The 25,718-nt window shown below is 30.6% G+C and overlaps 1 protein-coding gene across 12 annotated transcripts in view; it reads left to right on the forward strand.

The window, feature by feature from the left end:
* Positions 1 to 25,718, forward strand: part of LOC123298045 (dynein heavy chain, cytoplasmic) — a 28,313-nt gene extending 2,595 nt beyond the window's left edge. Inside the window, exons 3-42 of one of the 12 annotated variants that reach the window (XM_044879924.1) lie at positions 144 to 653; positions 714 to 755; positions 2,066 to 2,401; positions 2,757 to 3,289; positions 3,669 to 4,336; positions 4,676 to 4,932; positions 5,070 to 5,933; positions 6,008 to 6,391; positions 6,518 to 6,901; positions 6,985 to 7,141; positions 7,231 to 7,465; positions 7,560 to 7,870; positions 7,956 to 8,044; positions 8,798 to 8,827; positions 9,349 to 9,584; positions 9,860 to 10,241; positions 10,307 to 10,464; positions 10,872 to 11,096; positions 11,174 to 11,322; positions 11,388 to 11,575; positions 11,836 to 12,111; positions 12,174 to 13,056; positions 13,189 to 13,379; positions 13,465 to 13,833; positions 14,525 to 14,726; positions 15,243 to 15,438; positions 17,309 to 17,426; positions 17,596 to 17,967; positions 18,831 to 19,004; positions 19,065 to 19,527; positions 19,709 to 19,920; positions 19,994 to 20,170; positions 20,277 to 20,506; positions 20,614 to 20,776; positions 20,857 to 21,149; positions 21,223 to 21,631; positions 21,780 to 22,091; positions 22,158 to 22,496; positions 22,572 to 22,769; positions 24,864 to 25,718. In XM_044879924.1, the coding sequence (XP_044735859.1) occupies positions 144 to 653; positions 714 to 755; positions 2,066 to 2,401; positions 2,757 to 3,289; positions 3,669 to 4,336; positions 4,676 to 4,932; positions 5,070 to 5,933; positions 6,008 to 6,391; positions 6,518 to 6,901; positions 6,985 to 7,141; positions 7,231 to 7,465; positions 7,560 to 7,870; positions 7,956 to 8,044; positions 8,798 to 8,827; positions 9,349 to 9,584; positions 9,860 to 10,241; positions 10,307 to 10,464; positions 10,872 to 11,096; positions 11,174 to 11,322; positions 11,388 to 11,575; positions 11,836 to 12,111; positions 12,174 to 13,056; positions 13,189 to 13,379; positions 13,465 to 13,833; positions 14,525 to 14,726; positions 15,243 to 15,438; positions 17,309 to 17,426; positions 17,596 to 17,967; positions 18,831 to 19,004; positions 19,065 to 19,527; positions 19,709 to 19,920; positions 19,994 to 20,170; positions 20,277 to 20,506; positions 20,614 to 20,776; positions 20,857 to 21,149; positions 21,223 to 21,631; positions 21,780 to 22,091; positions 22,158 to 22,496; positions 22,572 to 22,769; positions 24,864 to 25,298 (12,150 nt within the window). In that variant the 3' untranslated portion in view covers positions 25,299 to 25,718. Of the gene's footprint in view, positions 1 to 143; positions 654 to 713; positions 756 to 2,065; positions 2,402 to 2,756; positions 3,290 to 3,668; positions 4,337 to 4,675; positions 4,933 to 5,069; positions 5,934 to 6,007; positions 6,392 to 6,517; positions 6,902 to 6,984; positions 7,145 to 7,230; positions 7,466 to 7,559; positions 7,871 to 7,955; positions 8,045 to 8,797; positions 8,828 to 9,348; positions 9,585 to 9,859; positions 10,242 to 10,306; positions 10,465 to 10,871; positions 11,097 to 11,173; positions 11,323 to 11,387; positions 11,576 to 11,835; positions 12,112 to 12,173; positions 13,057 to 13,188; positions 13,380 to 13,464; positions 13,834 to 14,524; positions 14,727 to 15,242; positions 15,439 to 15,622; positions 15,822 to 17,308; positions 17,427 to 17,595; positions 17,968 to 18,830; positions 19,005 to 19,064; positions 19,528 to 19,708; positions 19,921 to 19,993; positions 20,171 to 20,276; positions 20,507 to 20,613; positions 20,777 to 20,856; positions 21,150 to 21,222; positions 21,632 to 21,779; positions 22,092 to 22,157; positions 22,497 to 22,571; positions 22,770 to 24,863 lie in introns of all 12 variants that reach the window. The other 11 variants (XM_044879921.1, XM_044879930.1, XM_044879928.1 and 8 more) reach the window with 11 other exon arrangements.

The raw sequence follows: 25,718 nt of genomic DNA on the forward strand, positions 1-25,718 counted from the left end.
TTACTGTTGATATGGATCATCCATATTATTTTTCTAGCCTGTTCTTAGCCACGGGTACTGTACTGAGAAATTCCGCACGGTTCGAGCATTATTTATATTTTTTACATCAGGTGAAATATTATAACATTTTTTGTTTATTTTAGGTTCAATATCCTCAAAGTAAGAGCTGTCGTATTAGTATGGTACGTGATCTGCCGCCAGTAGCTGGTTCAATTATTTGGGCAAAACAAATCGATCATCAATTAACAACTTATTTACGACGCGTTGAAGATGTACTTGGTAAAGGTTGGGAAAATCACATCGATGGTCAGAAACTTAAAGCTGATGGTGATAGTTTTCGATTAAAATTAAATACCCAAGAAATTTTTGATGATTGGGCACGCAATGTACAATCTCGGAATATTGGTGTGTCAGGAAGAATATTCACTATTGAATCGGTGCGGTCACGAAGTGGTCGTGGAAACATTCTTAAATTGAAAGTTAATTTCTTACCAGAAATTATAACGCTCTCTAAAGAAGTACGCAATTTAAAGAATTTAGGATTCCGAGTTCCATTGGCGATTGTAAACAAAGCTCATCAAGCAAATCAACTTTATCCGTTTGCGATTTCATTAATAGAAAGTGTCCGAACATATGAAATGACTTTGGAAAAGGTAAATTGATATTATTTGATAATTTATCTTAGAAAATTATTGATTTAAATATTCATTTAGCTGACAAGTCGGATAAATGCACAAAATCAATCTCTTAACAAGGTAGCATAGATAATTTGCGTTAGGATGCATGCACATGTAATTAATGTTATTTTGTTTAAGAAATATATATTGCATGTGATTTTTTATTACTATTTAAAAATTTTTTAAATATTATTTTGAAATGGTTCTTTTATTTAAACAAATTTCGCATAGTACAAATATTTTGAAAATCTAAACATAAAAGTTTTCAAGAAAAAAGTAACTAATAAATAAAAAAAATGAAAAGTATAGGAGAGTGCCTTTATTTGAAATTTCTTTTAACAAAAAGTACCCTTAGAATATTTCATTATATGTTTTTAAGATGAATTTCGTATAATTCACAGGATGTAGTAAATGTTGGCTTTTTTGATTACTGTACTCCACTTAGTGATTTCCCTCATTTTTTTATCAAAACCTGCTAAAATATGATATCCCCCATTTATCTCCTCCAAATTACTTTAGATGTCTCCAAGATCTCAAAAATCGTGATCTAGAAGATATAAACCTCTTTAGTTTTTATAATAAAGTAAGATAAAACGTAGGAAATGCAGTATGTTGTAGTATTTTATAGACAAATCCTTTGAAAAAGTCGCATTGTTATATTTTTAAAAAAAAGTAGGTAAAATTTGTTTGTTTAACTAAGTGTTTATTTCTTTCAAAATTTGAAAATATTTCCTAAAATGTACATAAATAATTTCATTTTATTAATTTGGCAGTATTATAATTTCAATACTTTTTAGATCGTTATATTCGCTATTAAAGCATTCGTATTATATGTTTTAAAAAATTCTTATTTATTTTAAATATTCTATTTAATAAATATCACAGGTCTATGAATTTTGACTTAAAATTCATTGTCTACATGTGAAGTAACTTTAGATGCGTTAAATTCAAAATCGATGTAAAAATTTTTCTACCACTTTAAATTTAAGAATAAAGACGTATATTTTATTCAATTTCTTGAAGAAAAATATCATCATAATAGAAAATTCAAAACATACATATTACCTCGTTATGTTACACATATTTTCGAATTCAGCAAAATATTTTTTCCAACAACTACAGGTCGAGTTTGAATTCCAAGTCAAAATTTGTGAATCTGTGTGAAATAAATTGAAACCTACATATGATATAGACATATCAAGTTGAGACCTACATATATTTCTTTATTAAATTAGTATCATATAGTTTCAAATATCTATTCAAATCTACTTCTTTTGTTTCATTCATAAATTCATGGAAAATAGTGTACCCTGTTTGCATGTGGCATTGTGCAAGAGATTAAAAAAAAGTTTTTTCCTTGTAATAAACAATAATTGTAACAATTTTAGATTGAAGATAAAACCAGCATTGTACCATTAGTTGCTGGTATGCGTAAAGAAGTACTTACTTTAATATCAGAAGGTATAGGACTCGTCTGGGAAAGTTATAAATTAGATCCATATGTCCAACGATTGTCTGAGGCTGTTGTCAGCTTCCAAGAGCGTGTGGAAGAGCTGGTTGTTGTAGGTGAACAATTGGATGTAGACGTTCGTTCATTAGAGACATGTCCCTATTCAGCAAATACTTTTGCTGACATTTTGGCTAAAATTCAACATGCTGTGGATGATTTGTCTTTGAAACAATACTCGAATTTAAATGTTTGGGTATCAAGATTAGATGAAGAGGTAAGCAAAAAAAATAATCATAATAATTAGAATTTGTTAAAAAAAATAAATTCCTATAAAGTTCGTTTATTATCTTTATCTTTAATTTGTTGTCTCAAATATGTTCTGAAAATAATGATAACCGCAGCTTTAAATAAAAGATAACTTATGTTCGTTCTGTAGCTACAATAATTGTATTAATGAATCGCGCTAAATTGCTAAAAAACCGGAGGGCAAGAAAGTTACATTTAAACACTATTATTTTTTACATCATTATTTAAACATCAACACTATGTGACTACTTTTTTTTTCCAATTTTTGTCGAATTTTACTTGACATAATTAAAGTATAAATTGAAATTGAAATAATTATTTAGGTTGAAAAAAATCTGGCTGCTCGTTTACAAGCCGGAATTCAAGCATGGACAGATGCACTAAATGGAACTAAAAAAGAAATTGATCACAGCATGGATACTGATGCTCCAGCTCAACCAACACATAAGCCTGGTGGTGATCCTCAAATCCAAACTGTTGTACATGAAGTTCGTATCACCAATCAAGTGATGTATTTATATCCAAGTCTTGAAGATGCTCGTTTTCAAATTATGCAACAATTATTTGCTTGGCAAGCAATTGTTACATCCCAAGTTCGATTGCAAAGCAGTCGATATCAAGTTGGCTTGGATCGTCCCACAACTCAAACCTATCGCAATATTTTAACTAAATTACCTCAAGGAAGTATTGTTTTGGAAAGTGCTTATGGCGCTATTGAAACTAAAATGAAAGAAGTTAAAGCTTATGTAAATGAATGGTTGTGCTACCAATCACTCTGGGATTTACAAGCAGATACTTTATATGGTACACTTGGCGAAGATATTAACTTGTGGATGAAATGTTTGAATGATATTAAGTATGTACATTCAATGTTTTTAAACTTATTTTGTACTTTTCTTACTAAAAAGTATTTCATTAAGAACGTAAATTACCTGGAAGTTTTGAGATTATGAAAATATCAGAGAATTTAAATTTCGGCTAGGGAAATTGATACAAATATTTCCTGGTTATCTGAGACTGGAGTCTGAAGATCAAATTCGTTATCGCTATCTCAGAATCTGTACATTTAACATTAATTTCGACCACAAAATCTTGGTTTATGGGTTCGATTTACCTTAGTAGATGATTTTAATCAGAATTTGAGGCAAATGTCTATATTTATCTGTATTTTTACATATTTATTAGATAATCAGCAAATGAATAATGTTTTATAATTATTCTATTTAAATTTATAGGAAAACACGCACAACATTCGATACTTCAGATACTCGTAGAGAGTTTGGTCCAGTTATTATTGACTTTGCCAAAGTTCAAAGTAAAGTATCATTGAAATATGATTCCTGGCATAAGGAAACATTAGGAAAATTCGGGTCATTACTTGGCAATGAAATGGCTGGATTCCATACACAAGTATCAAAATCTAGATCAGAATTAGAACAGCAATCAATTGAAGCAGCTAGTACATCTGATGCCGTTAGCTTTATTACATATGTGCAATCATTAAAACGTAACATGAAAACATGGGAGAAGCAGGTAGAAGTATATCGTGAAGGTCAACGTATATTAGAACGTCAACGTTTCCAATTCCCAAGCTCGTGGCTTCATGTTGAAAATTTAGAAGGCGAATGGGGTGCATTCAATGAAATTATTAAACGTAAAGATTCATCAATTCAAACTCAAGTTGCTAGTTTACAAATGAAAATTGTATCGGAAGATAAAGCTGTGGAAACACGTACTAATGACTTTTTGGCTGATTGGGAACGTGGAAAACCGGTTGAAGGTCATCTTCGACCAGAAGATGCATTAAGTCAATTGCAATTGTTTGAGAGTAAATTCTCACGTCTAAAAGAGGAACGTGATAATGTAGCCAAGGCAAAAGAAGCTTTGGAATTACAAGAACCAGGTAAGATAAGATTTTTCGTAATTTCATTATTTTGGCGAGTTACTAAAAATGTTTCACAATTGTTGTTAGTCGTTAATTAGAATAAAGTATACTGAAGGAATATAAGTTGATAGCTCAGACCACATTCATAGTACCAATGAATAGTATATGTATATTTATTTCACAGTTTACCCGTTATCTGTGGTATAAGTGTGTATTTATATCTCAGTTTAACGTTGTTTATATTTTTTGTACTGTGTTATAAATATGAACGTAGATAGAAAATAACAATATAAAGTGTAACAGCTAACAGCTATAAACCTTATTGCTAAATATTAAAAATGTATTCTTGAAAATTAGGTGGTGTTAGCACTAGCGAAGATAAAATGCAAGTGGTGTTTGAAGAGTTACAAGATTTACGTGGCGTATGGTCGGAATTATCACGTATTTGGACACAAATCGATGAAACACGAGAAAAACCGTGGCTTTCTGTACAACCTCGTAAACTACGACAACAATTGGATGCTATGATGGCCCAATTGAAAGAATTGCCAGCTAGACTCCGTCAATATTCTTCGTATGAATATGTTAAAAAATTACTTCAAGGTTACACCAAGGTTAGTGTTTTCATACATATTAAAATACGATTTCATTTATTTATTAAAAAATAATAATAATTTTACTTCAAATTCCATTCTTATTTATTTATTATGTTTCTGGAATATATTTTATATCGAAATTATTTTTAATTTAGGTCAATATGATGATTGTTGAATTGAAATCAGATGCATTGAAAGAACGTCACTGGAAACAACTTACGCGTCAGCTACGTGTAGATTGGGTTTTATCAGATCTAACATTGGGACAAGTTTGGGATGTAAATCTACAGAAAAATGAAAATATTGTAAAAGATATAATATTGGTTGCACAAGGAGAAATGGCACTAGAAGAATTTTTGAAACAAGTGCGAGAATCTTGGCAAAGTTATGAACTTGATTTAATTAACTATCAATCTAAATGTCGATTAATTCGTGGTTGGGATGATTTGTTTAACAAAGTAAAAGAACATATTAATTCTGTAGCAGCTATGAAACTATCACCCTATTATAAAGTTTTTGAAGAGGAGGCACTTACTTGGGAAGAGAAATTAAACAGAATTAATGCATTATTTGATGTCTGGATTGATGTACAAAGACGTTGGGTATACTTAGAAGGGATATTTTCTGGAAGCGCTGATATAAAAACTTTACTGCCAGTGGAAACATCACGATTTCATAGTATTAGCTCAGAATTTTTGGGTTTAATGAAAAAAGTTGGTAAATCACCAATGGTAATGGATGTTTTAAATATTCCTGGTGTACAACGTTCATTGGAACGTTTAGCTGATTTACTTGGAAAAATTCAAAAAGCTCTTGGTGAATATTTGGAGAGAGAACGTACTTCGTTTCCACGGTTTTATTTCGTTGGTGATGAAGATTTACTTGAAATCATTGGTAATAGTAAGAATATTGCACGTTTGCAAAAGCACTTCAAAAAAATGTTCGCCGGTGTTGCTGCAATTTTATTAAATGAGGATAACACTGTCATCCTTGGAATTGCATCACGCGAGGGAGAAGAGGTACGTATCTTTTTTGGTGATCGGTGATCCAGAAACTTATCAACAAATATAACTGATTTTGTTTTAATTTATAGGTGAAATTTGGTACGCCCGTTTCAACTGTTGATCATCCAAAAATTAATGAGTGGTTAACTCTTGTCGAAAAAGAAATGCGTGTAACACTGGCTTCAAGTCTAGCACAAGCTGTTCAAGATATTAAACAGTTTAAAGATGGTTCAATCGATCCACAAGCTTACATGGAATGGTGTGATAAATATCAAGCACAAATTGTTGTTCTTGCTGCACAAATTTTGTGGAGCGAAGATGTTGAAAATGCTTTACTAAAAATGAATGGAGTTGCTGATAATATTGCACCACTGGAACGTGTATTATCAACAGTTCAAAAGACATTAAACGTTTTAGCTGATTCTGTATTGCAAGAACAGCCAGCTTTACGAAGAAAAAAATTGGAACATTTGGTAAATTTTTAAAGAATAAATAAATATCCAGTCGCTATTTGCCAAATTCTTTTTGCATTTATTTGCGAATACTGAATTCATTAAAGACTTAACATTCTAACATTAATTAAAAATTTTTTTTTACAGATTAATGAATTTGTTCATAAACGGACAGTAACACGTCGTTTAATTTCGAATAGCGTATGCAGTCCAAAAGCATTTGAATGGTTATGTGAAATGCGATTTTATTTTGATCCACGTCAAAGTGAAGTATTGAAGCAATTAACAATTCATATGGCCAATGCTAAATTTTATTATGGTTTTGAATATTTGGGTGTACAAGATCGTCTCGTTCAAACGCCACTCACGGATCGTTGTTATTTAACAATGACACAAGCATTAGAATCACGTTTAGGTGGTTCACCATTTGGACCAGCCGGTACTGGAAAAACAGAATCTGTTAAAGCTTTGGGACATCAACTTGGTCGATTTGTCTTGGTGTTTAATTGTGATGAGACATTTGATTTCCAGGTACATTTGAGAAGTTTTCTCTAATTTTGCAATTCCCAAAATAACCGTTTATTTTAATTATTAATCTTTGAACATAATTTTAGGCAATGGGACGAATTTTTGTCGGTCTATGTCAAGTAGGAGCATGGGGATGTTTCGATGAGTTTAATAGATTGGAAGAAAGAATGCTTTCGGCCGTTTCTCAACAAGTACAAACAATACAAGAAGCATTAAAATCTCAAAGTGAAGGAAATAAAGAAGGCAGTAAGTTATATTAATTTAGCTGGGTTAGGAGTAGGGGATAGAAAATTTATCCGATACGATGTCTAAAATTTCTTTAATATTTATAGATATTTGTGTTGAACTTGTCGGTAAACAAGTACGAGTTTCTACCGATATGGCCATATTTATAACAATGAATCCAGGCTATGCAGGTCGGTCTAATCTACCAGATAATTTGAAGAAATTGTTCAGATCTCTAGCCATGACAACTCCAGATCGACAATTAATTGCCGAAGTAATGTTATTCTCTCAAGGATTTAGATCGGCCGAAAAATTGGCTTGTAAAATTGTACCATTCTTTAAGTAAGTAGTTTTAAAAAACTGTTAATTAAATAATACAAATTTTATCTTCATAACACAAAATTTAATTTTAATTTGGCATTTGCTTTTAATTTAGACTCTGTGATGAACAATTATCAAATCAATCTCACTACGACTTTGGTCTACGTGCTTTGAAATCGGTGTTGGTATCAGCTGGTAATGTAAAACGAGATCGTATAATGCGTATCAAAGAAGGAATGAGGTCTCGCAGTCAAAGTGATATTGATGAAGCTTCAATTGCTGAAAATTTACCAGAACAAGAAATTTTAATTCAATCAGTTTGTGAAACAATGGTGCCGAAGTTAGTTGCTGAAGATATTCCACTTCTATTTTCATTATTAAGTGATGTATTCCCGAATGTTAGCTATACCAGAGCTGAAATGGAAGGTAAATATTAATAAAATTTAATGATTATTGAAAATATTTAAAATGTCAGGCACATATTAATTGAAACATTGTTTAAACATTTTAGGATTGAAAGATGAAATTAGAAAAGTTTGTCAAGAGGAATATTTAGTTTGCGGAGAAGGTGATGAACAAGGCGGTGCATGGATGGAAAAGGTATATAATATTTGAAAATCACTTACTAAATGCTAACATTTCAAACAAAGCTGGCAATATAAAACATAAATTTATTTAGATACAAAAATAGAAGCAAAAATTGAAATGCATCTTTTTTAATATTCAAATTTAATATAACAGATTTTATAATATTCCATGTTTTTGTAGAAAATGAAAGATGCAACAAAATAATTTGCTTTAGTGATATTAATTAAAAATAAGATCAATGAGGGAATCTCAAAATGTTACAGAAAGATTTTATTAACAAACTATTTCGTAAATACGTATACTAATCTTCGTCTCCGAATGTCCATTAAGTTTTTTTCCGCCTGAAACGGGTTAGAATTAACGTTTAAAGAATTAAGAATTCAGGTCTAAATCGTATATTCATGCTTATGTAATGTTACAGTGTTCAAAAAATAAGTTTCTAGATTCACACAACAAAAAGGCACGATCTTAAAAAAAAACTTTCATATTAAAGACTATCTTATAGTCAAAACCTATAAAATATTTCTAGTTAATTAACAATTTTACGTAAAATTGTGGGGTACTGTTAAGCATTAAATACAAATTTTTTCATCTATTTTCGAAAACTTTACTATTACCTGCTTGAAATTGTAATTTAAAAGACAATTTTTAAGAAGGAAAATTTTTAATTCGAAGCTTATTGTTTATATATACTGGATTAGGTAGTTTTAATTTTGTAAATAGTTACTAACAAAACAATTTTTAATTTTTATTATGCGCTATCAGAAATTGATTGGTGAGACATGGATATCAAAGGTACAATTTATCTAAATTTTGTATACAGATGGTCTACCAAAAATATTATATTATAAATGTTGTATCCAATCATGACAAAAATTTGGAGTACCTACTTACGAGTATAAAAGCTCGTGATGTTAAAAAGATATTTTCTTTTTAAAAAAAATACGTATCATTTTTGGTGGACCACCCTGTATATCAATTTTTTGTGAACAATTTTCTTAAATGTAGTCCGTGATGTAAAAAAATGTCATTTAGTTCCATGGGAGGTGAAAGATGTTTGCAAACTAGATTTCCTATGTTTCCGTTGCTTTTGAATTTCTCAATATTTTACCGTTTTTATTGAATTTTCCTTCATTTGAGTTTGTATTTTTTGCGCATCCATTTTCCGTTTTCTCTGTGGATCCAAAGATTGCTTGCTTACATCGTTGTGTCATTTCCTAATGGTGAAACCTAAATCTATCCATATTTTAATCAGTGATGTATGTTAATTTAATTTACAAAATAACATTATTAACTCTTTATTATTGATAAAACAGGTATTACAACTGTATCAAATCTGTCAATTAAATCATGGTTTAATGATGGTTGGACCAAGTGGTTCTGGTAAAAGTACTGCATGGCGTGTACTACTACGTGCATTAGAAAGATTTGAAGGTATTGAAGGTGTAGCTCATGTAATCGATCCTAAGGCTATATCAAAAGAAGCATTGTATGGTGTTTTGGATCCAAATACACGTGAATGGACTGATGGTTTATTTACACATATTTTAAGGTATGCTTTAGAAAGTTGAATGAATAAGAAAATTATTTGTTTATAAGTTAAAAGAAAAAACAGTTCAATAGGTTGCATTCAGGAATCTGAAGCTTTACGCAGATTGTCGTTACACAATATGCGTTATTTCCAAGCCACACATTTCAATATGAATACATATATCTATTTTCATTGTAACACTAGATGTCAGGAATGATCACTAATTGTGATTAATAATTTAATTTTAAACTTTTAATAACTTAAACAATAAATATATATTTTTTTTTATAAAACAGGAAAATTATTGATAATGTTCGTGGAGAAATTAACAAGCGGCAATGGATTATATTTGATGGTGATGTCGATCCAGAATGGGTAGAAAATTTGAATTCAGTTCTAGATGATAATAAACTACTTACCCTACCAAATGGAGAACGTCTTTCGTTACCACCAAACGTACGTGTCATGTTTGAAGTACAAGATTTAAAATATGCGACATTAGCCACCGTCTCTCGTTGTGGTATGGTATGGTTCTCTGAAGATGTTTTATCTACCGAAATGATATTCGAAAACTTTATGCTTCGCTTACGACACATTCCACTTGAAGAAGGTGAAGATGAAGGTCTTATTAAAAAATCAAAAGACGCTAAAGATGATGCTCTATCACCTATGCTACAGGTATTAATTAAAATGGTATATTTTTGATCTTATAAAATTAAACAATTGTATTCACTATTTTTCAGTTACAAAATGAAGTGGCTAGTATCTTACAATCATTCCTTTCACCTGATGGTCTTGTTGTTCGGTGCTTAGAATATGCTATGCAACAAGAGCATATTATGGATTTCACTCGTTTGAGAGCATTAAGTTCTCTATTCTCTATGTTAAATCAAAGTGTGCGGTGAGTAAATTATTATTTAATCTCAAGGCTTCAGCATCATTCGCTATACTAAAATGACGAACCGCTTCGCTGGGTAACTTTAATTTTAAATAAATACAAGTACTTAAGAAATGATGGAGTTTCATACAAACTTTCATCCCTTTTTTATCCCCTTAAAGAATGAATTTTCATAAAAAAGTAATACAGTAAACTTTTGTTTTGAACCATGAGCTCATATATCATATTTTTACATTTCTATCTTCAAAATTTACCAAGTTTCATACAAACTTTAAACCCTAATTTTAACCACTTAGGGGTTGCATTTTCAAAAATTCCTTCTTAAAGCGCATTTACGTCATTTAATTCCTAACAAAATACCTTGATTATAAGTAGAAATATTATTTAAAATAAAAACCTTGGTATTTTAGGAATGTATTAGCATATAATCATGCGCATACCGATTTCCCATTACCGCCAGAACAATTGGAACGTTATATACCTAAATGCTTGGTATATTCATTACTATGGAGTTTTGCAGGAGATGCAAAACTTAAAGTACGATCTGATTTAGGTGATTTTATTCGTTCAGTAACAACTGTTCCACTTCCACCAACAAGTAATGTTCCAATAATTGACTATGAAGTTAGCATTAGGTAAGAAAATATTTTTAAGAACATTATAAATATTATCAAAGAGCATATTTTTAAATATAAAAAAATCTTTTTTTTAGCGGTGAATGGGCTGCATGGTCAAATAAAGTACCTCAGATAGAAGTTGAGACACATAAAGTGGCTTCTCCAGATATTGTAGTACCTACATTAGATACAGTTCGTCACGAATCGTTATTGTACACATGGTTAGCTGAACACAAACCTTTAGGTATAATCACTTGAAATTTATTTTGAAAAGTTTAATACATGTCAATTTTTATCGTTTGTTTGTAGTACTTTGTGGGCCACCTGGTTCTGGTAAAACTATGACGTTATTCTCAGCTTTACGAGCCTTACCTGATATGGAAGTAGTGGGTTTAAATTTCTCATCAGCTACAACACCAGAATTATTACTTAAAACGTTCGATCACTATTGTGAATATCGTAAAACTCCAAATGGTTTAATATTAGCTCCAGTGCAGGTATTTTAAAAAAAATATTAACTTAACGTGAGCTTGATAGCTAAATGAAAAATCGATGGGTATTAAAACTTGTTCTCAAAAATTGAGTAAGGTTAATGGCAAATCAGAGGTGACTAGGTGGTTCTGCCGTCTTGTCACCAGTCACTTAACTAGTTGCCTTTGTAATTTCTTACTCCTCACCGTAACTTTAGCTAGAGAGATTACAAGAGATTAAATAAATTTTTATTTAACTTAATTTTAAAAAAAATTTTTAATTTTAGCTAGGAAAATGGCTTGTGCTTTTCTGTGATGAAATTAATTTACCTGATATGGACAATTATGGAACACAACGAGTAATTTCATTCCTTCGTCAACTCGTCGAGCAACGTGGTTTCTTTAGACCTTCAGATCAACAATGGGTTTCGTTAGAACGTATACAATTTGTTGGTGCTTGTAATCCACCTACTGATCCTGGTCGTAAACCACTTTCACACAGATTCCTTCGTCATGTACCTGTTATATACGTTGATTACCCTGGAGAAACATCACTGAAACAGGTTTGAAATTCAATTTTTTAATCAGGCATAGTGATTTAGCTAATTATTGATTTTTTATATAGATTTATGGTACCTTCAGTCGAGCTATGTTAAGAATGACACCATCTTTACGTGGTTATGCTGAACCTTTAACGAATGCAATGGTCGAATTTTATTTATCATCTCAAGATCGATTTACGCAGGATATGCAACCACATTATGTTTACTCTCCTCGTGAAATGACACGATGGGTACGTGGTATTTGCGAAGCTATCCGACCATTAGATTCATTATCTGCTGAGGGTTTGGTCCGATTATGGGCACATGAAGCTCTTAGATTGTTCCAAGATCGTTTAGTAGAAGAATCTGAAAGACGTTGGACCAACGAAAATATTGATGCTGTAGCAATAAAACATTTCCCTGGTGTTGATGCCGAGAAAGCATTAATACGACCAATCTTATATAGTAATTGGTTATCAAAGGACTATGTTCCAGTTAAACGCGAAGAATTGCGTGATTATGTAAAAGCACGATTGAAAATATTCTATGAAGAAGAATTGGACGTTCCACTTGTATTGTTTGACGAAGTTTTAGACCATGTATTACGTATTGATAGGATATTTAGACAACCTCAAGGACATTTATTGTTAATCGGTGTTTCCGGTGCAGGAAAAACTACGCTATCACGTTTTGTTGCATGGATGAATGGATTGTCAATTTTCCAAATCAAAGTTCACAACAAGTACACTGGTGAAGATTTCGATGAAGATTTGCGTGCTGTATTACGACGCAGTGGTTGTAAAGATGAAAAAATATGTTTCATTTTGGATGAATCAAATGTTTTGGACTCTGGATTCTTAGAAAGAATGAATACATTATTGGCTAATGGTGAAGTTCCTGGCTTATTTGAAGGCGATGAATATACAACTTTAATGACACAATGTAAAGAAGGTGCTCAAAGAGAAGGTAAGAAATTCGAAAATTTAATTTATTCGAATTTTCTAATTTTAAAAGTGTTCAAAATGTTCTTAAGTTATTTAAATCATTTCTTCTCCCTCGTTTTGGAGTAAAATTGCTAAATGAAATTTTTTGTTTTAGGTTTAATGTTAGACTCTAATGATGAATTATACAAATGGTTTACCGGACAAGTAATGCGAAATCTCCATGTTGTATTTACTATGAATCCATCAACTGATGGTCTAAAAGATCGTGCGGCCACTTCACCTGCTCTATTTAATAGGTGTGTACTTAATTGGTTTGGAGATTGGTCCGATGGTGCTCTATTCCAGGTAAAATAATATGAAATAATTTTTTTCTCAGAATATTTCAAGCACTGTTAAAGCAATTATTCAAAAATAATTGTTTTTTTTTTAGGTCGGAAGAGAGTTTACAAACCGAGTTGATTTGGATAAAGCACAATGGAAAGCACCAGATTTCTTCCCACAATCGTGTAGCTTATTACCAGCAACACCAAACCATCGTGATGCTGTTATTAATGCATTTGTTTATGTGCATCAAACTTTACATAAAGCTAATAGTCGATTAGCAAAACGTGGTAGTCGTACTATGGCAATTACGCCTCGTCATTATTTAGATTTTATACATCATTTTGTTAAACTTCATAATGAAAAACGTAGTGATCTTGAAGAACAACAATTACATCTTAATGTTGGTTTGAGTAAAATTGCAGAAACTGTGGAACAAGTTGAAGAAATGCAAAAATCGTTAGCAGTCAAATCACAGGTAAATGATAACTTTTTAATTTCTGCCAGTTCACTGCCTTTTTATGTTTTGAAGTAAAACAGTACAAGCGTGTATGGTAGAGAAAGTGTAATCAAAATCTGAAAATGAATCAGCAAGATGTTATTGATGTACCATTATTTAGTCAAGACTACAGTTAAATATATTAATCAAGACCGTTTGTAATCGTGCGGTGAATTACATATTATATATCCCTCTAAAAAACATTTTGGTAATATTTTGACTAAAAATGGCGCAGTGTGTGGAGCCTAAATTTAAATCTCATCACGAGATAGCAAGCTGAAATTAGTGTAGAAACACTTAGTAAGAACAAGGAACATTTTCTAGCTTCTAATACTTAGACTAAAATGATGCGACTATAAATTGAAGAGCTTAGTGGATGAAGATGTTATGAGACATTAAGTGGAATCGAGATAATCAGCTGTAAAGTTTTTAACTTGCATAACAAGCTATGCAAAACATAACAACTTCATCCACTGAAAATAGCTTTATTTGAAAGGTTAGCGAAAAGGGGAAACATGCTATGTTTAAAGGAGAGCATGACATGTTCATCCACATGAAAATCTCGATTTCCTCAAAAATGTCACTTAACATGTTCATCCACTAAGCTCTTCAATTGTTTCCTAACTCTGAAAATTATGTTATAACTTATGCAAAATTTATGAATTTAAAGGAATTGCAAGCTAAAAATGATGCCGCTAATGCAAAATTAAGACAAATGGTAAAAGATCAACAAGAAGCGGAAAAGAAGAAAGTTCAAAGTCAAGAAATTCAACAACAGTTAGCTGATCAAACTGTTCAAATTGAGAAAAAACGCAAAGATGTCATGGCAGATTTAGCATTGGTAGAACCAGCTGTTATTGATGCCCAAGCAGGTAATTTCACTATATTTTACTCCTTTATTATATTATGTATCAATTAAATTATTATTTTTTTAATGTTTAAAATTTTATAATTCAATTGACAGGGAAATTTTTTTATGATATTATGAGTTCTCTAATAACATGTATGTCGATTCTATTAGTGTTATGTAATGAGTGTCTGAATAAGACTGAGACAAAGTACAAGTGGCCAATCATAGATGCTAGCATAAATTTTATTAATTTGTGATTTAGAAATGTCCAATGAACTGTTTGCATCTACTTCATCGCTTGTACTTTAGTCTCAGCCTAAGAAGTAAAAGAGGAATTGGTAATTATTATTTTAATGAGTAAGATGTTAAGCAGGAAGATAAAGTTTTAAATAATATTTATCGTCTTATAACTGGTTTCATTTAATAAATTTCAAATACCTAAATGTTTTTGAAATTTTAAACAGAAACATATAAATTTATATATATTTTAAAATTTTAATTGAAATTTATTGGTAATGTTTTTAAAAATTATATAAAGCCGTGCGATCTATCAAAAAACAACACTTGGTAGAAGTACGATCAATGGCAAATCCTCCTGCCACTGTGAAGATGGCATTGGAATCCATATGTTTCTTCTTGGGTGAAAATGCAGTCGAATGGCGTGCAATACGTTCAGTAATAATGCGTGATAATTTTATTCCAACCATAGTTAATTTCAACACAGATTTACTGACGTAAGATAATTATTCTCACCATACCTACTTGTAATTATGGTTCGCTTTATGTTGGAATGCATATTCAGTATCTCCCCTTCACTTCCTCTTACTACTTTTTTTGTTGCCAATGTATTTTTATTTGTTTTGTCTAAATTCTTATTTAATTTTATGAATTGGCATCTTTTGTTATAATTTTGTATAGCTGTGAAATCAATAAAGAAACAACATTTAGTGGAAGTTCGTTCCATGGCGAACCCACCAGCCCTTGTGAAAGTAGCATTGGAATCTATTTGTCTACTTCTTGGTGAAAATGCTAGTGACTGGAAATCAATTCGCGCTGTTATTATGCGAGATAATTTCATCAATTCAATTGTTTCTAATTTCAGTACTGAGGATATTAGGTATGCATGTTTTAAGTGTATCATTTTCCATAAAAAAAATTATAAATTTGCATGTGTTTTTTTAAAAACTTTTTATTTGCCTAATCCCTCTATCGAAAGCTTATTAAATTAGTTACTGTAGTTGTTAGATTTTTTGGATTAAACGTAAGAAAAGTCATTATTCACAAAATCACTTAATTGATGAGGGGATCATATAAATTGATAGTATATTATCAATTTTGAACAATCAAAATTTTCGTTACATTATGAGTTTTAAATATTTGATACGACTTTAATGAATATTTGTTCTAAAAATTATATAAATCAAGTCTAGTCGACCCGTGCGGAATTCCGCAGTGTGCACCAAATAACAGCTGATCCATTAAAGGATCTCTTCTTAGATGATGTTAAATCTCAATCTCCTTGGGTCTACTTTTTGGCAATAGCCGGCACGTAAAGCTTTAAAAAAAAGGGGTGAATCATGGAATTTGATAAAGAAATAAGGAAGATTTCGCGAATCGACCGAAATCAAGCTCTGTTGATAATTTAATTGAACCATTAACCTTATCAACCTACTCGAAATCCCAATCTTTAAAGTGGGTTACCGGAGCCACTCCTTGATTTGCAACATCACGATGTATCTTGCTACGAGTATCACATTTTTCGACGAGAGAGTAGTCTATGACGATTACTTAGTGCTAACGAAAATGTTGATTCATCGTTTACAGCAAAATGATTTGGTACTTAACCCAGACCAATATTACTTTATGCTACAAATTTGGAGCATCCATTTGCCAAGATGAATCGCTTAATTTATTCCAGGATCTATAATATAGCTCAATTCTAGATTGATTTCTGATCCATCAGAAATATTCAGATCCATCAGAAATCAAATCAGTTCAGAAAGAAGGAAGAATTTAATCTTCATGAGATGAATAGACCACCACTCAGTACTTTCAATTTTCGATTTTAGATATCATCATGTACACAAAATTATTCATTGATACTAGAATTTGCTTTCATTATTAATTTAGTGCTTATAGTGCAATCGTGTAAATTTTGTTTTGGTGTAAGGAACCTTTCTAGACATATTAATGTTTAAAAATAAAACCTTTACATAAAAGTATATCGATCGACTAGTAATAACATATTTAATTTTAAAAATAAATTTTCTCAAACCTATTGAAAAAATGTTAGCATAAAATATTTCCATAAGGTTGGAAGCTACAGTAATTTAATTATAAGCTGAAGTAGAATAAAATAATTTAAATGTTTGTAAAACTATTAATTTACTATTTATAATTTTCATTTCTATTTATTTTAAATGTTTTAAATATCGTTATTTAATTTATAACTAACTGCAATAAAATATTAATACAACATTTTTCATGGAAAATCATGTAAATATCGATTATGATGCAATTTGATCCAATTGTGTAGATCTGGTTTCGATTTTAAATCATATATTTAATGTTATTTAATAAATTCAATATTCAAATAAATTTTAGTGATGAAGTTAGAGAAAAAATGAAAACACGATATATTAGTAATCCAGATTATAATTTCGAAAAAGTAAATCGTGCAAGTATGGCTTGTGGACCTATGGTTAAATGGGCTATTGCTCAGGTAGGTATTTTATTAATAAAAATTAATTTATTATAAGCTGATCTTATTACAGTGAATATATTAATTAGCCTTAATTTTGATTTTCAAATTGAAAACTAAATTTTTGTCATTTCTTGAAGTAAAATAGGCCTGGATAAAGAAATTCATGAATATTAAAAATTTATTATAGATTGAGTATGCCGATATGTTAAAACGTGTCGAACCATTAAGAGAAGAATTACATTCATTAGAAGTTCAAGCTGAAACGAATAAAGATAAGGGTGAAGAAGTTAAGAATTTAATTGCACAATTGGAACAAAGTATTGCTTCGTATAAAGAAGAATATGCTCAGTTAATTGCTCAAGCACAAGCAATTAAAACCGATTTGGAAAATGTACAAGCTAAAGTAGATCGTTCAATTGCGTTATTAAAATCACTTGTAATTGAACGTGAACGATGGGAAGCAACAAGTGAAACATTCAGATCACAAATGTCAACAATTATTGGTGATGTTCTTTTATCAGCAGCCTTTATTGCATATGGTGGATACTTTGATCAACATGTAAGTACTTAATTAGTATTTGGATTTTTATTTTGCTATGTGAATTAATTGACCGTGTGCAATTGGAAGCAGATGTCAATTACATAGTGATATATTTGCATTTTGAATATTGAAACATTGTACATTTCCCCATCTTAGATATTATTCTTTCAATATTTTCGATTGAAATACATCACAAAAAAATATATTTGTTTACTCTCTGTCTTTAAAACATTTCAGAAGTGAAGATTTACCAGATTAAGTTTGTCCGTATTAGCTTTTATAATGCTGCTGTATTGTATTTGTAGGTTGTTTATATAAACTTAAAAGTCGTATAAATTAAAATAAAGAGTGTTTATGAACATCAAAACCATAAGCAACTTTGAATTCATTCCTTCGTCATCAGTTTTATGCACCACTCTGAAAAAAAACCAAAATTCCTCCCGAAGAAAAGCTTACCCAAATCAAGCCCAATATTCTATTTAAATATTAGCTGTCCTCTGATACTTTGTGACCAAGCTCCCTCTTGGGATTACCAAATCATAAAGAAGACTTAATTATGAAGAAGAATGTATTGAAAACTCCTATGAAAGTCTCCTATCCCATCAAAATCCCGATAAAATTAAAATATGAAATTCTGACCAGGTTTAAAGTATGTGCTATTACATAATTATTCTACAAATAATTGTCTCTCTTCCTCTCCAAAAAAATATATTTGTATTTAAATACACCGTTGCAAGTTTTAAATTTAAACGGTTGATCTTAATGTTAGCAAAATGATAAAGTAGAAAATTTTATGTAATAATAAAATTTAGTAAAATTCAGTTTAATGGAAACCGTAAATGTAAAATGAAATAACAAATTTTTTTTTAAAAATATTTTAGTATCGACAAAACTTGTTTGCGACATGGTGTCAACATTTATTACAAGCAAATATTCAATTTAGACCAGATATTGCTCGAACAGAATATTTATCAAATCCAGATGAACGTCTAAGATGGCAAGCAAATGCTTTACCAACAGATGATTTATGTACTGAAAACGCTATTATGTTGAAGGTAAAGTTACTAAAATATTAATAAATACAATTTTATTTACAATTTGTCTTTTTTTCTCAGAGATTTAATCGTTATCCTTTGATAATCGATCCATCTGGACAAGCAACTGAATTTATTTTGAATGAATTTAAAGATAAGAAAATTACAAAAACTAGTTTCTTGGATGATTCATTCCGCAAAAACTTGGAATCAGCTTTACGATTCGGAAATCCATTACTTGTACAAGATGTTGAAAATTATGATCCAATTTTAAATCCTGTATTGAACAGAGAATTACGACGTACCGGAGGTCGTGTATTGATTACACTTGGTGATCAAGATATTGATTTGTCTCCATCATTTGTTATATTCCTATCAACGCGAGATCCAACTGTTGAATTTCCACCAGATATTTGTTCTCGTGTTACTTTTGTTAACTTTACTGTTACCAGAAGTTCATTACAAAGTCAATGTTTGAATCAAGTATTGAAGGCTGAACGACCTGACATTGATGAAAAACGATCAGATTTGCTTAAATTGCAAGGTAATTTCAAACTTATTATTTTATTACATTAGGCCTTTTGTTAGAGAATATTAATGCTTGAGTACCCATCACATTTGATTCTTGGAGTGTTAAAAATTGTTGACTGTGATGGTCCAAGCCGTACATTAAATAATGATGAATTCACATAGCTACTATGGTCTAAAAATATTTTAACCTACAGGTGAATTCCATTTGAGATTGAGGCAGTTGGAAAAATCATTATTACAAGCATTAAATGACGCCAAAGGTAAAATTTTGGATGATGATTCAGTAATTACCACATTAGAAACATTAAAACAAGAAGCTGCGGATATTGGACAGAAAGTAGAAGAAACAGATAAAGTTATTGGGGAAATTGAAACAGTCTCACAGCAATATCTACCATTATCTCAGGTATAAAAAAAATTAATTAACTTATTAAATTTTCTTTTTTAGGCCTATTTATCTAATGTTCTTATTATTTTAGGCTTGTAGTAATATGTACTTTACAATGGATAGTTTGAATCAAGTACATTTTCTTTATCAATACTCATTACAAATGTTCTTGGATATATTTAGTTCAGTTTTATTGAGTAATCATAAATTGGATGGAATTGTTGATTACGCGGCTCGTCTAAGTGTTATTACATCTGATTTGTTCTCAGTAAGTAAATTATTTATTATTTGAATGAATGAGAAAATTATTAGAAAACTTCCTTCTCTTCTCAAAAATGAAGTGTAATAATAAATTTTATTACCTTTTTTTATAGGTGTGTTACGAACGTGTAGCTCGAGGCATGCTTCACACAGACAGGCTTACCTTTGCTTTATTATTGTGCCGAATCCATCTAAAAGGAATACCCTCTGAACCTAGTCTAGATCAGGAATTTACATTCTTCTTAAGAGGAAGAGAAGGTGTTATGACATCATCCAGAACGCCCACACTTACTGATGGAATGACTGCAGAACAATATGAATCTATGAACCTGTTATCAACCAGGTAAATATAACAACTATTTAGAATAGATAGAAGAAATCTAGAATCTTCGATAGGACTATTTAAAATTAATGCGTTATACATTTAATAAATAAAATTATTGTTTATAGATTACCAGCATTCAAAAAATTACCAGTAAAAATAAGCGAAATGCCAGAATTTGGAGCTTGGTTACAACAAGGTACTCCAGAACAAAGTGTCCCACACTTATGGGCAGAAGAGAAACCTTTAAGCAAAATTGGTATAGCCATGCATCAATTACTTTTAATACAGGTATTTGAATAGTCTAGATCTTTTATTAAATGGCCCGTAATTAGAAAATAATAACTTGTTAATTAATGATTGTTTTTTAGGCATTCAGACCTGATCGAGTGATTGCTGCAGCATCGATATTAGTATCAGCCGTTTTAGGTGAAGATTTCATGCCAAGTGCAGAAAAAGAATTAGATTTTGGTGAATGTGTTGAAAAAGAATTACGCGCTAATGTACCAGCTTTGCTATGTTCAGTACCTGGATACGATGCTTCCGGACGTGTGGATGATTTAGCAGCAGAATTAAACAAACAAATTGCAAGTATTGCTATTGGTTCTGCGGAAGGTTTCAATCAAGCTGATAGAGCCATTAATATGGCTTGTAAATCTGGAAGGTAAATATTTTTCTTTCCTTTTGTATAATTTGACGAAAGTTGGTGAAACTAAAACGTTAAATTTGATTTTTAGGTGGGTAATGTTGAAAAACGTACATTTAGCACCACAATGGTTGGTTCAACTTGAAAAGAAATTGCATTCCCTACAAGTACATGCCGGTTTCCGGTTATTCTTAACAATGGAAATTAATCCAAAAGTTCCAGTTAATTTATTAAGAGCTGGACGAATATTCGTATTTGAACCTCCACCTGGTATTCGTGCAAATTTACTACGAACATTCAATACAGTACCAGCAAGTCGAATGATGAAAGCACCAAACGAAAGAGCACGTTTATACTTCCTTCTAGCTTGGTTCCATGCTATTGTACAAGAACGTTTACGATATTGTCCATTAGGTTGGTCCAAATACTACGAATTTAATGAATCTGATCTTCGTGTTGCTTGTGATACTTTGGATACATGGATTGAAGCTACATCTATGGTAAATATTTTAGAAATTTGTATTATACACTCGTCATCAATAGAAAAAAATCGAGAAAATCGGAAAAAATGAACTTTTTCCCATATTATGCTTTATGTAAGGTTATATTTTTAATTATACTCATGTACTAATAAATTGATTTATTTAGGGTCGAACTAATTTACCACCAGAAAAAGTACCATGGGATGCATTAGTTACTTTATTATCACAGTCAATTTATGGTGGAAAAATTGATAATGATTTTGATCAAAGATTATTACATTCCTTTTTAACGAAACTATTCACACCAAGAAGTTTTGAAACCGATTTTCCATTAGTTATTAATGTTGATGGGCCAGGAGATCAACGTCACATTACAATGCCAGACGGCACAAGGCGTGATCATTTCTTAAAATGGATTGAAAGTTTAGCTGACCGTCAAACTCCATCATGGTTAGGATTACCCAATAATGCTGAAAAGGTAAACTTTGTTATAATTTTATAAATTGTTGCAATACTCAAAATTTTACAATATTTTTCCAAACAGGTATTGCTTACGACTCGTGGTACTGATTTAATAAGTAAATTATTAAAAATGCAACAACTCGAAGATGACGACGAATTGGCATACACAAATGAAGAAGGTTTAGATTCAAACAGAGACAGTATACGTCAAGAAGATGGCCGTCCTGGTTGGATGAAAACATTACATAATTCTGCGACAACTTGGCTAAAATTATTACCGCAATCATTGCAAACATTGAAACGGACAGTAGAAAATATCAAAGATCCCTTGTATAGATATTTCGAACGTGAAGTAAATTCTGGAGCGAAATTATTACAAGATGTTATTCATGACTTACAAGATGTTGTTCTCATTTGTCAGGTAAATAAATTAATTAAATTAATCTAAAACACACAATTAAAATATTAAAACATGCAATTGCCTTAATATTTTTAGGGAGAAAAGAAACAGACTAATTACCATCGCACAATGTTGAGTGAATTAGTTCGTGGTATTTTACCATCAAATTGGAGGCGTTATACAGTTCCAAGTGGTTGTACTGTAATTCAATGGATTACTGATTTCAGTCAAAGAATTAAACAATTACAAGAAGTATCACAATTAGTTTCACAGTATGGAGCTAAAGAAATTCAGGTTTGTTTAAAGTTTTATATTAAGTTTTAAATTAGATATCCTTAAAAGACATTTAAAATTAAAAAATAATTTTGTATATTAGTATGAATTTTTTTCATTTTTATCAAAAGACTAGCAGCAAACACCCGCTTCGCTGGTTTTTTTTTAACTATACAATTATTGAATTGTATTTAAGGCAATTACATTATCAATTATTTTCATTTGCCACCCCCACAACTCATACAAAATTCTCGGCAGTTTAAAACAGTCCAGAATATTCTAGGATGGTTAAAATCATTTTTACTTCATTTAAAACATCTATTTTTAGAGCTTTCTAGAGCATTATTAAACTCAATCTAAACATTATTCGTATTATTATAAACTCAATCTAAATATTTTCAACTCATTTAAAACAGTTTAATTTTTAAAATTTTTTACTAGATAATTTTTGTAATATGGCAAATAATTTGTCAGACTTGAGTGATAAAATTTTTATTTTTTTCTTATAGTCCAGTAACTTTAACTTGGAAATATAAAATTTTCAATCCGATTGAAACCTGAAACGTTTCTTAAATTTGCTGGATTGAATTGCTGCTCTTTATGAATGTCTCCCATCCACGTCAAGTAAATGAGTTTAGTTTATAGTTGAATAAATCCAAAAATTCACTGTTTTACATCACAAAAACTAGACTGATCAATTCTTGTTTCAAAGTTGAAACTATTGGACCACTATTTAAAACATATTTTTTAATATTCTTATTTATTCTTACATTTTCATTGCTATCTTGACTACGGTTTTATGGTTTTCTATAGCCTTTAAAGGTAAATATGGGTGTAGATCCCATTAGAAGTCGACTATATTCGTAAATACCCCCCTCCCCCTATTCCCTACAATATTCCAAAAATTATTAAAAAATACACTAATTATTTGTCGGATTCAGTCTTTACTTTATATATTACAAAATTTAGTTAATAGAGAAATGAAGAATGACCTATTAAAATTGAATCGCCATACTATCCATGTAAGGAGAGGTTCTGTCTTGACAGCATTCAAACAATATAGTGATATAAACAAAGGAATAATAAAATTGAAAGAAAATATTTTTGTAAATAATAAACTTTGAGAAAAAAGTGATGATTAGATTTTATTAATAATAATCGAGAATGTGATCGATGGTCCGATCGAAAAGCTTTTAAGAATTAGTATACATATAAGTGTATGCTCTATATTACTGTATTGTCCGAATTTGATCATTTGAGGATATTCTATACAGTTTATTAGGCCAAGAGCCGGAATAGATGAAACTGTGACGACTACAAAATCACGTTCTAAAAAGTATGAAACAAGAAAATATTTTCATTTGAAATTGTTATGATTAGTAAACGATTTTGCTTTTAGTTTTTGAACTTTATTCATTTCTAATTTATTTACTGTCGTTGTAAATTATATATATTTTAAATCTATAACTAGCGGAAGATCAAAACGCTGTCAACGATACTTCATTTGTCAAATTATGATAAGTAGCATGAAGCATGTAGGCAGGAGAACGATCGCTATAGAAAATATTGTCCCCGAAATATGGATAAAATAAGTGAGGCGCTGCGATCAATACGTAGTATCAATAAAAGCGGGCTGTTGTGCGCTAATTTCAAATGATATATCAATTTGTACATTATGCTAACAACAACAGCTAACCTCACAGATACTACTTCTTGATGACAGCGCGGCTGGTGGCTCAAAAATGAACTATAAATTCTACAAATTTTTAGGGACAGGTACGCCTAATGCTTTAGTACATAGCGATCTTTCTCCTGTTCTATAACCTTCATGATAAGTAGTTTAAAATTCCACCTGCCCTGAAAATTTAATTTTTTTATTAAGCTGTATTTTGTTACATCTGGCTCTTCGCTTGTATGTTAATGGTTTAGAAGTTTATTATTATCTAACTGTAAGGTTCTCATACTTAAGAAGGCACAAATATTTGGTGGTGTTAAAAAGTTGAATAAAAATTTATTTATAAAAGAACCAGCACATAAACCTGTAGAATACTTACCACCCTGTATTCTATCTGCTGAAAGTATATCTAAAAAAATAATTTTTTATTTATGTTTCAGAGTTATCATGTTTGGCTTGGTGGATTATTAAATCCTGAAGCATATGTAACAGCAACTCGACAATGTATCGCCCAAGCAAACAGTTGGTCATTAGAAGAATTACATTTAGATGTCACAATTGCTGATAGCAATCAAGTAAATCAAGAATCATCATGTTTTGCTGTACGAGGCTTAAAATTGCAAGGTGCTCAATGTCGAAATAATCAACTATTTTTAACATCAACAATAATGATGGAATTACCATTGACATTATTACGATGGGTGCGAATATCTTCTGATGAAATGAATAACAACAAACTATCATTACCCGTCTACTTAAATTCTACTAGAACAGAATTATTATTCACTGTAGAATTAAATATGGCACCCGGACAAGAACAACATAGCTTCTATGAACGTGGTGTAGCAGTTTTAACATCTACAGCACTTAATTAAATAGCTTATTAATAATTAGATAATTTGATTAGCGATATTCATATTTTTTTATGCACGATATTTACAAGATGTCTTTGAACTCGGAGATTGTAAATGAATTTACTGACCAAAATCGTAGGAAAGACAATCTTCAAGACTATATTTACGAAAACTTTTGGAAGGGTAATAATTTTTAAAAAGATATTTATTTATTTATACACTTATAACTGTTGCTTTTTTATACAGTCGATTAGAAAAGGTTAAGGATGCAATTAATTTTTAAATGTGATTTTTAATCGAACATAAAATGATCAGTATCTTTTGTTATATTCATTTATTTCATGTATCACCATGACCGAACAGAATGCATGCATTTAAACAACAGAAACAAAAATACTGGATCAAAGCTTTAAAAAACTTATGCGATATAGATAGCAAATA

This window comes from Chrysoperla carnea, chromosome 4 (assembly GCF_905475395.1).
Source record: "Chrysoperla carnea chromosome 4, inChrCarn1.1, whole genome shotgun sequence".
Classification (NCBI taxonomy): Eukaryota; Metazoa; Arthropoda; class Insecta; order Neuroptera; family Chrysopidae; genus Chrysoperla; species Chrysoperla carnea.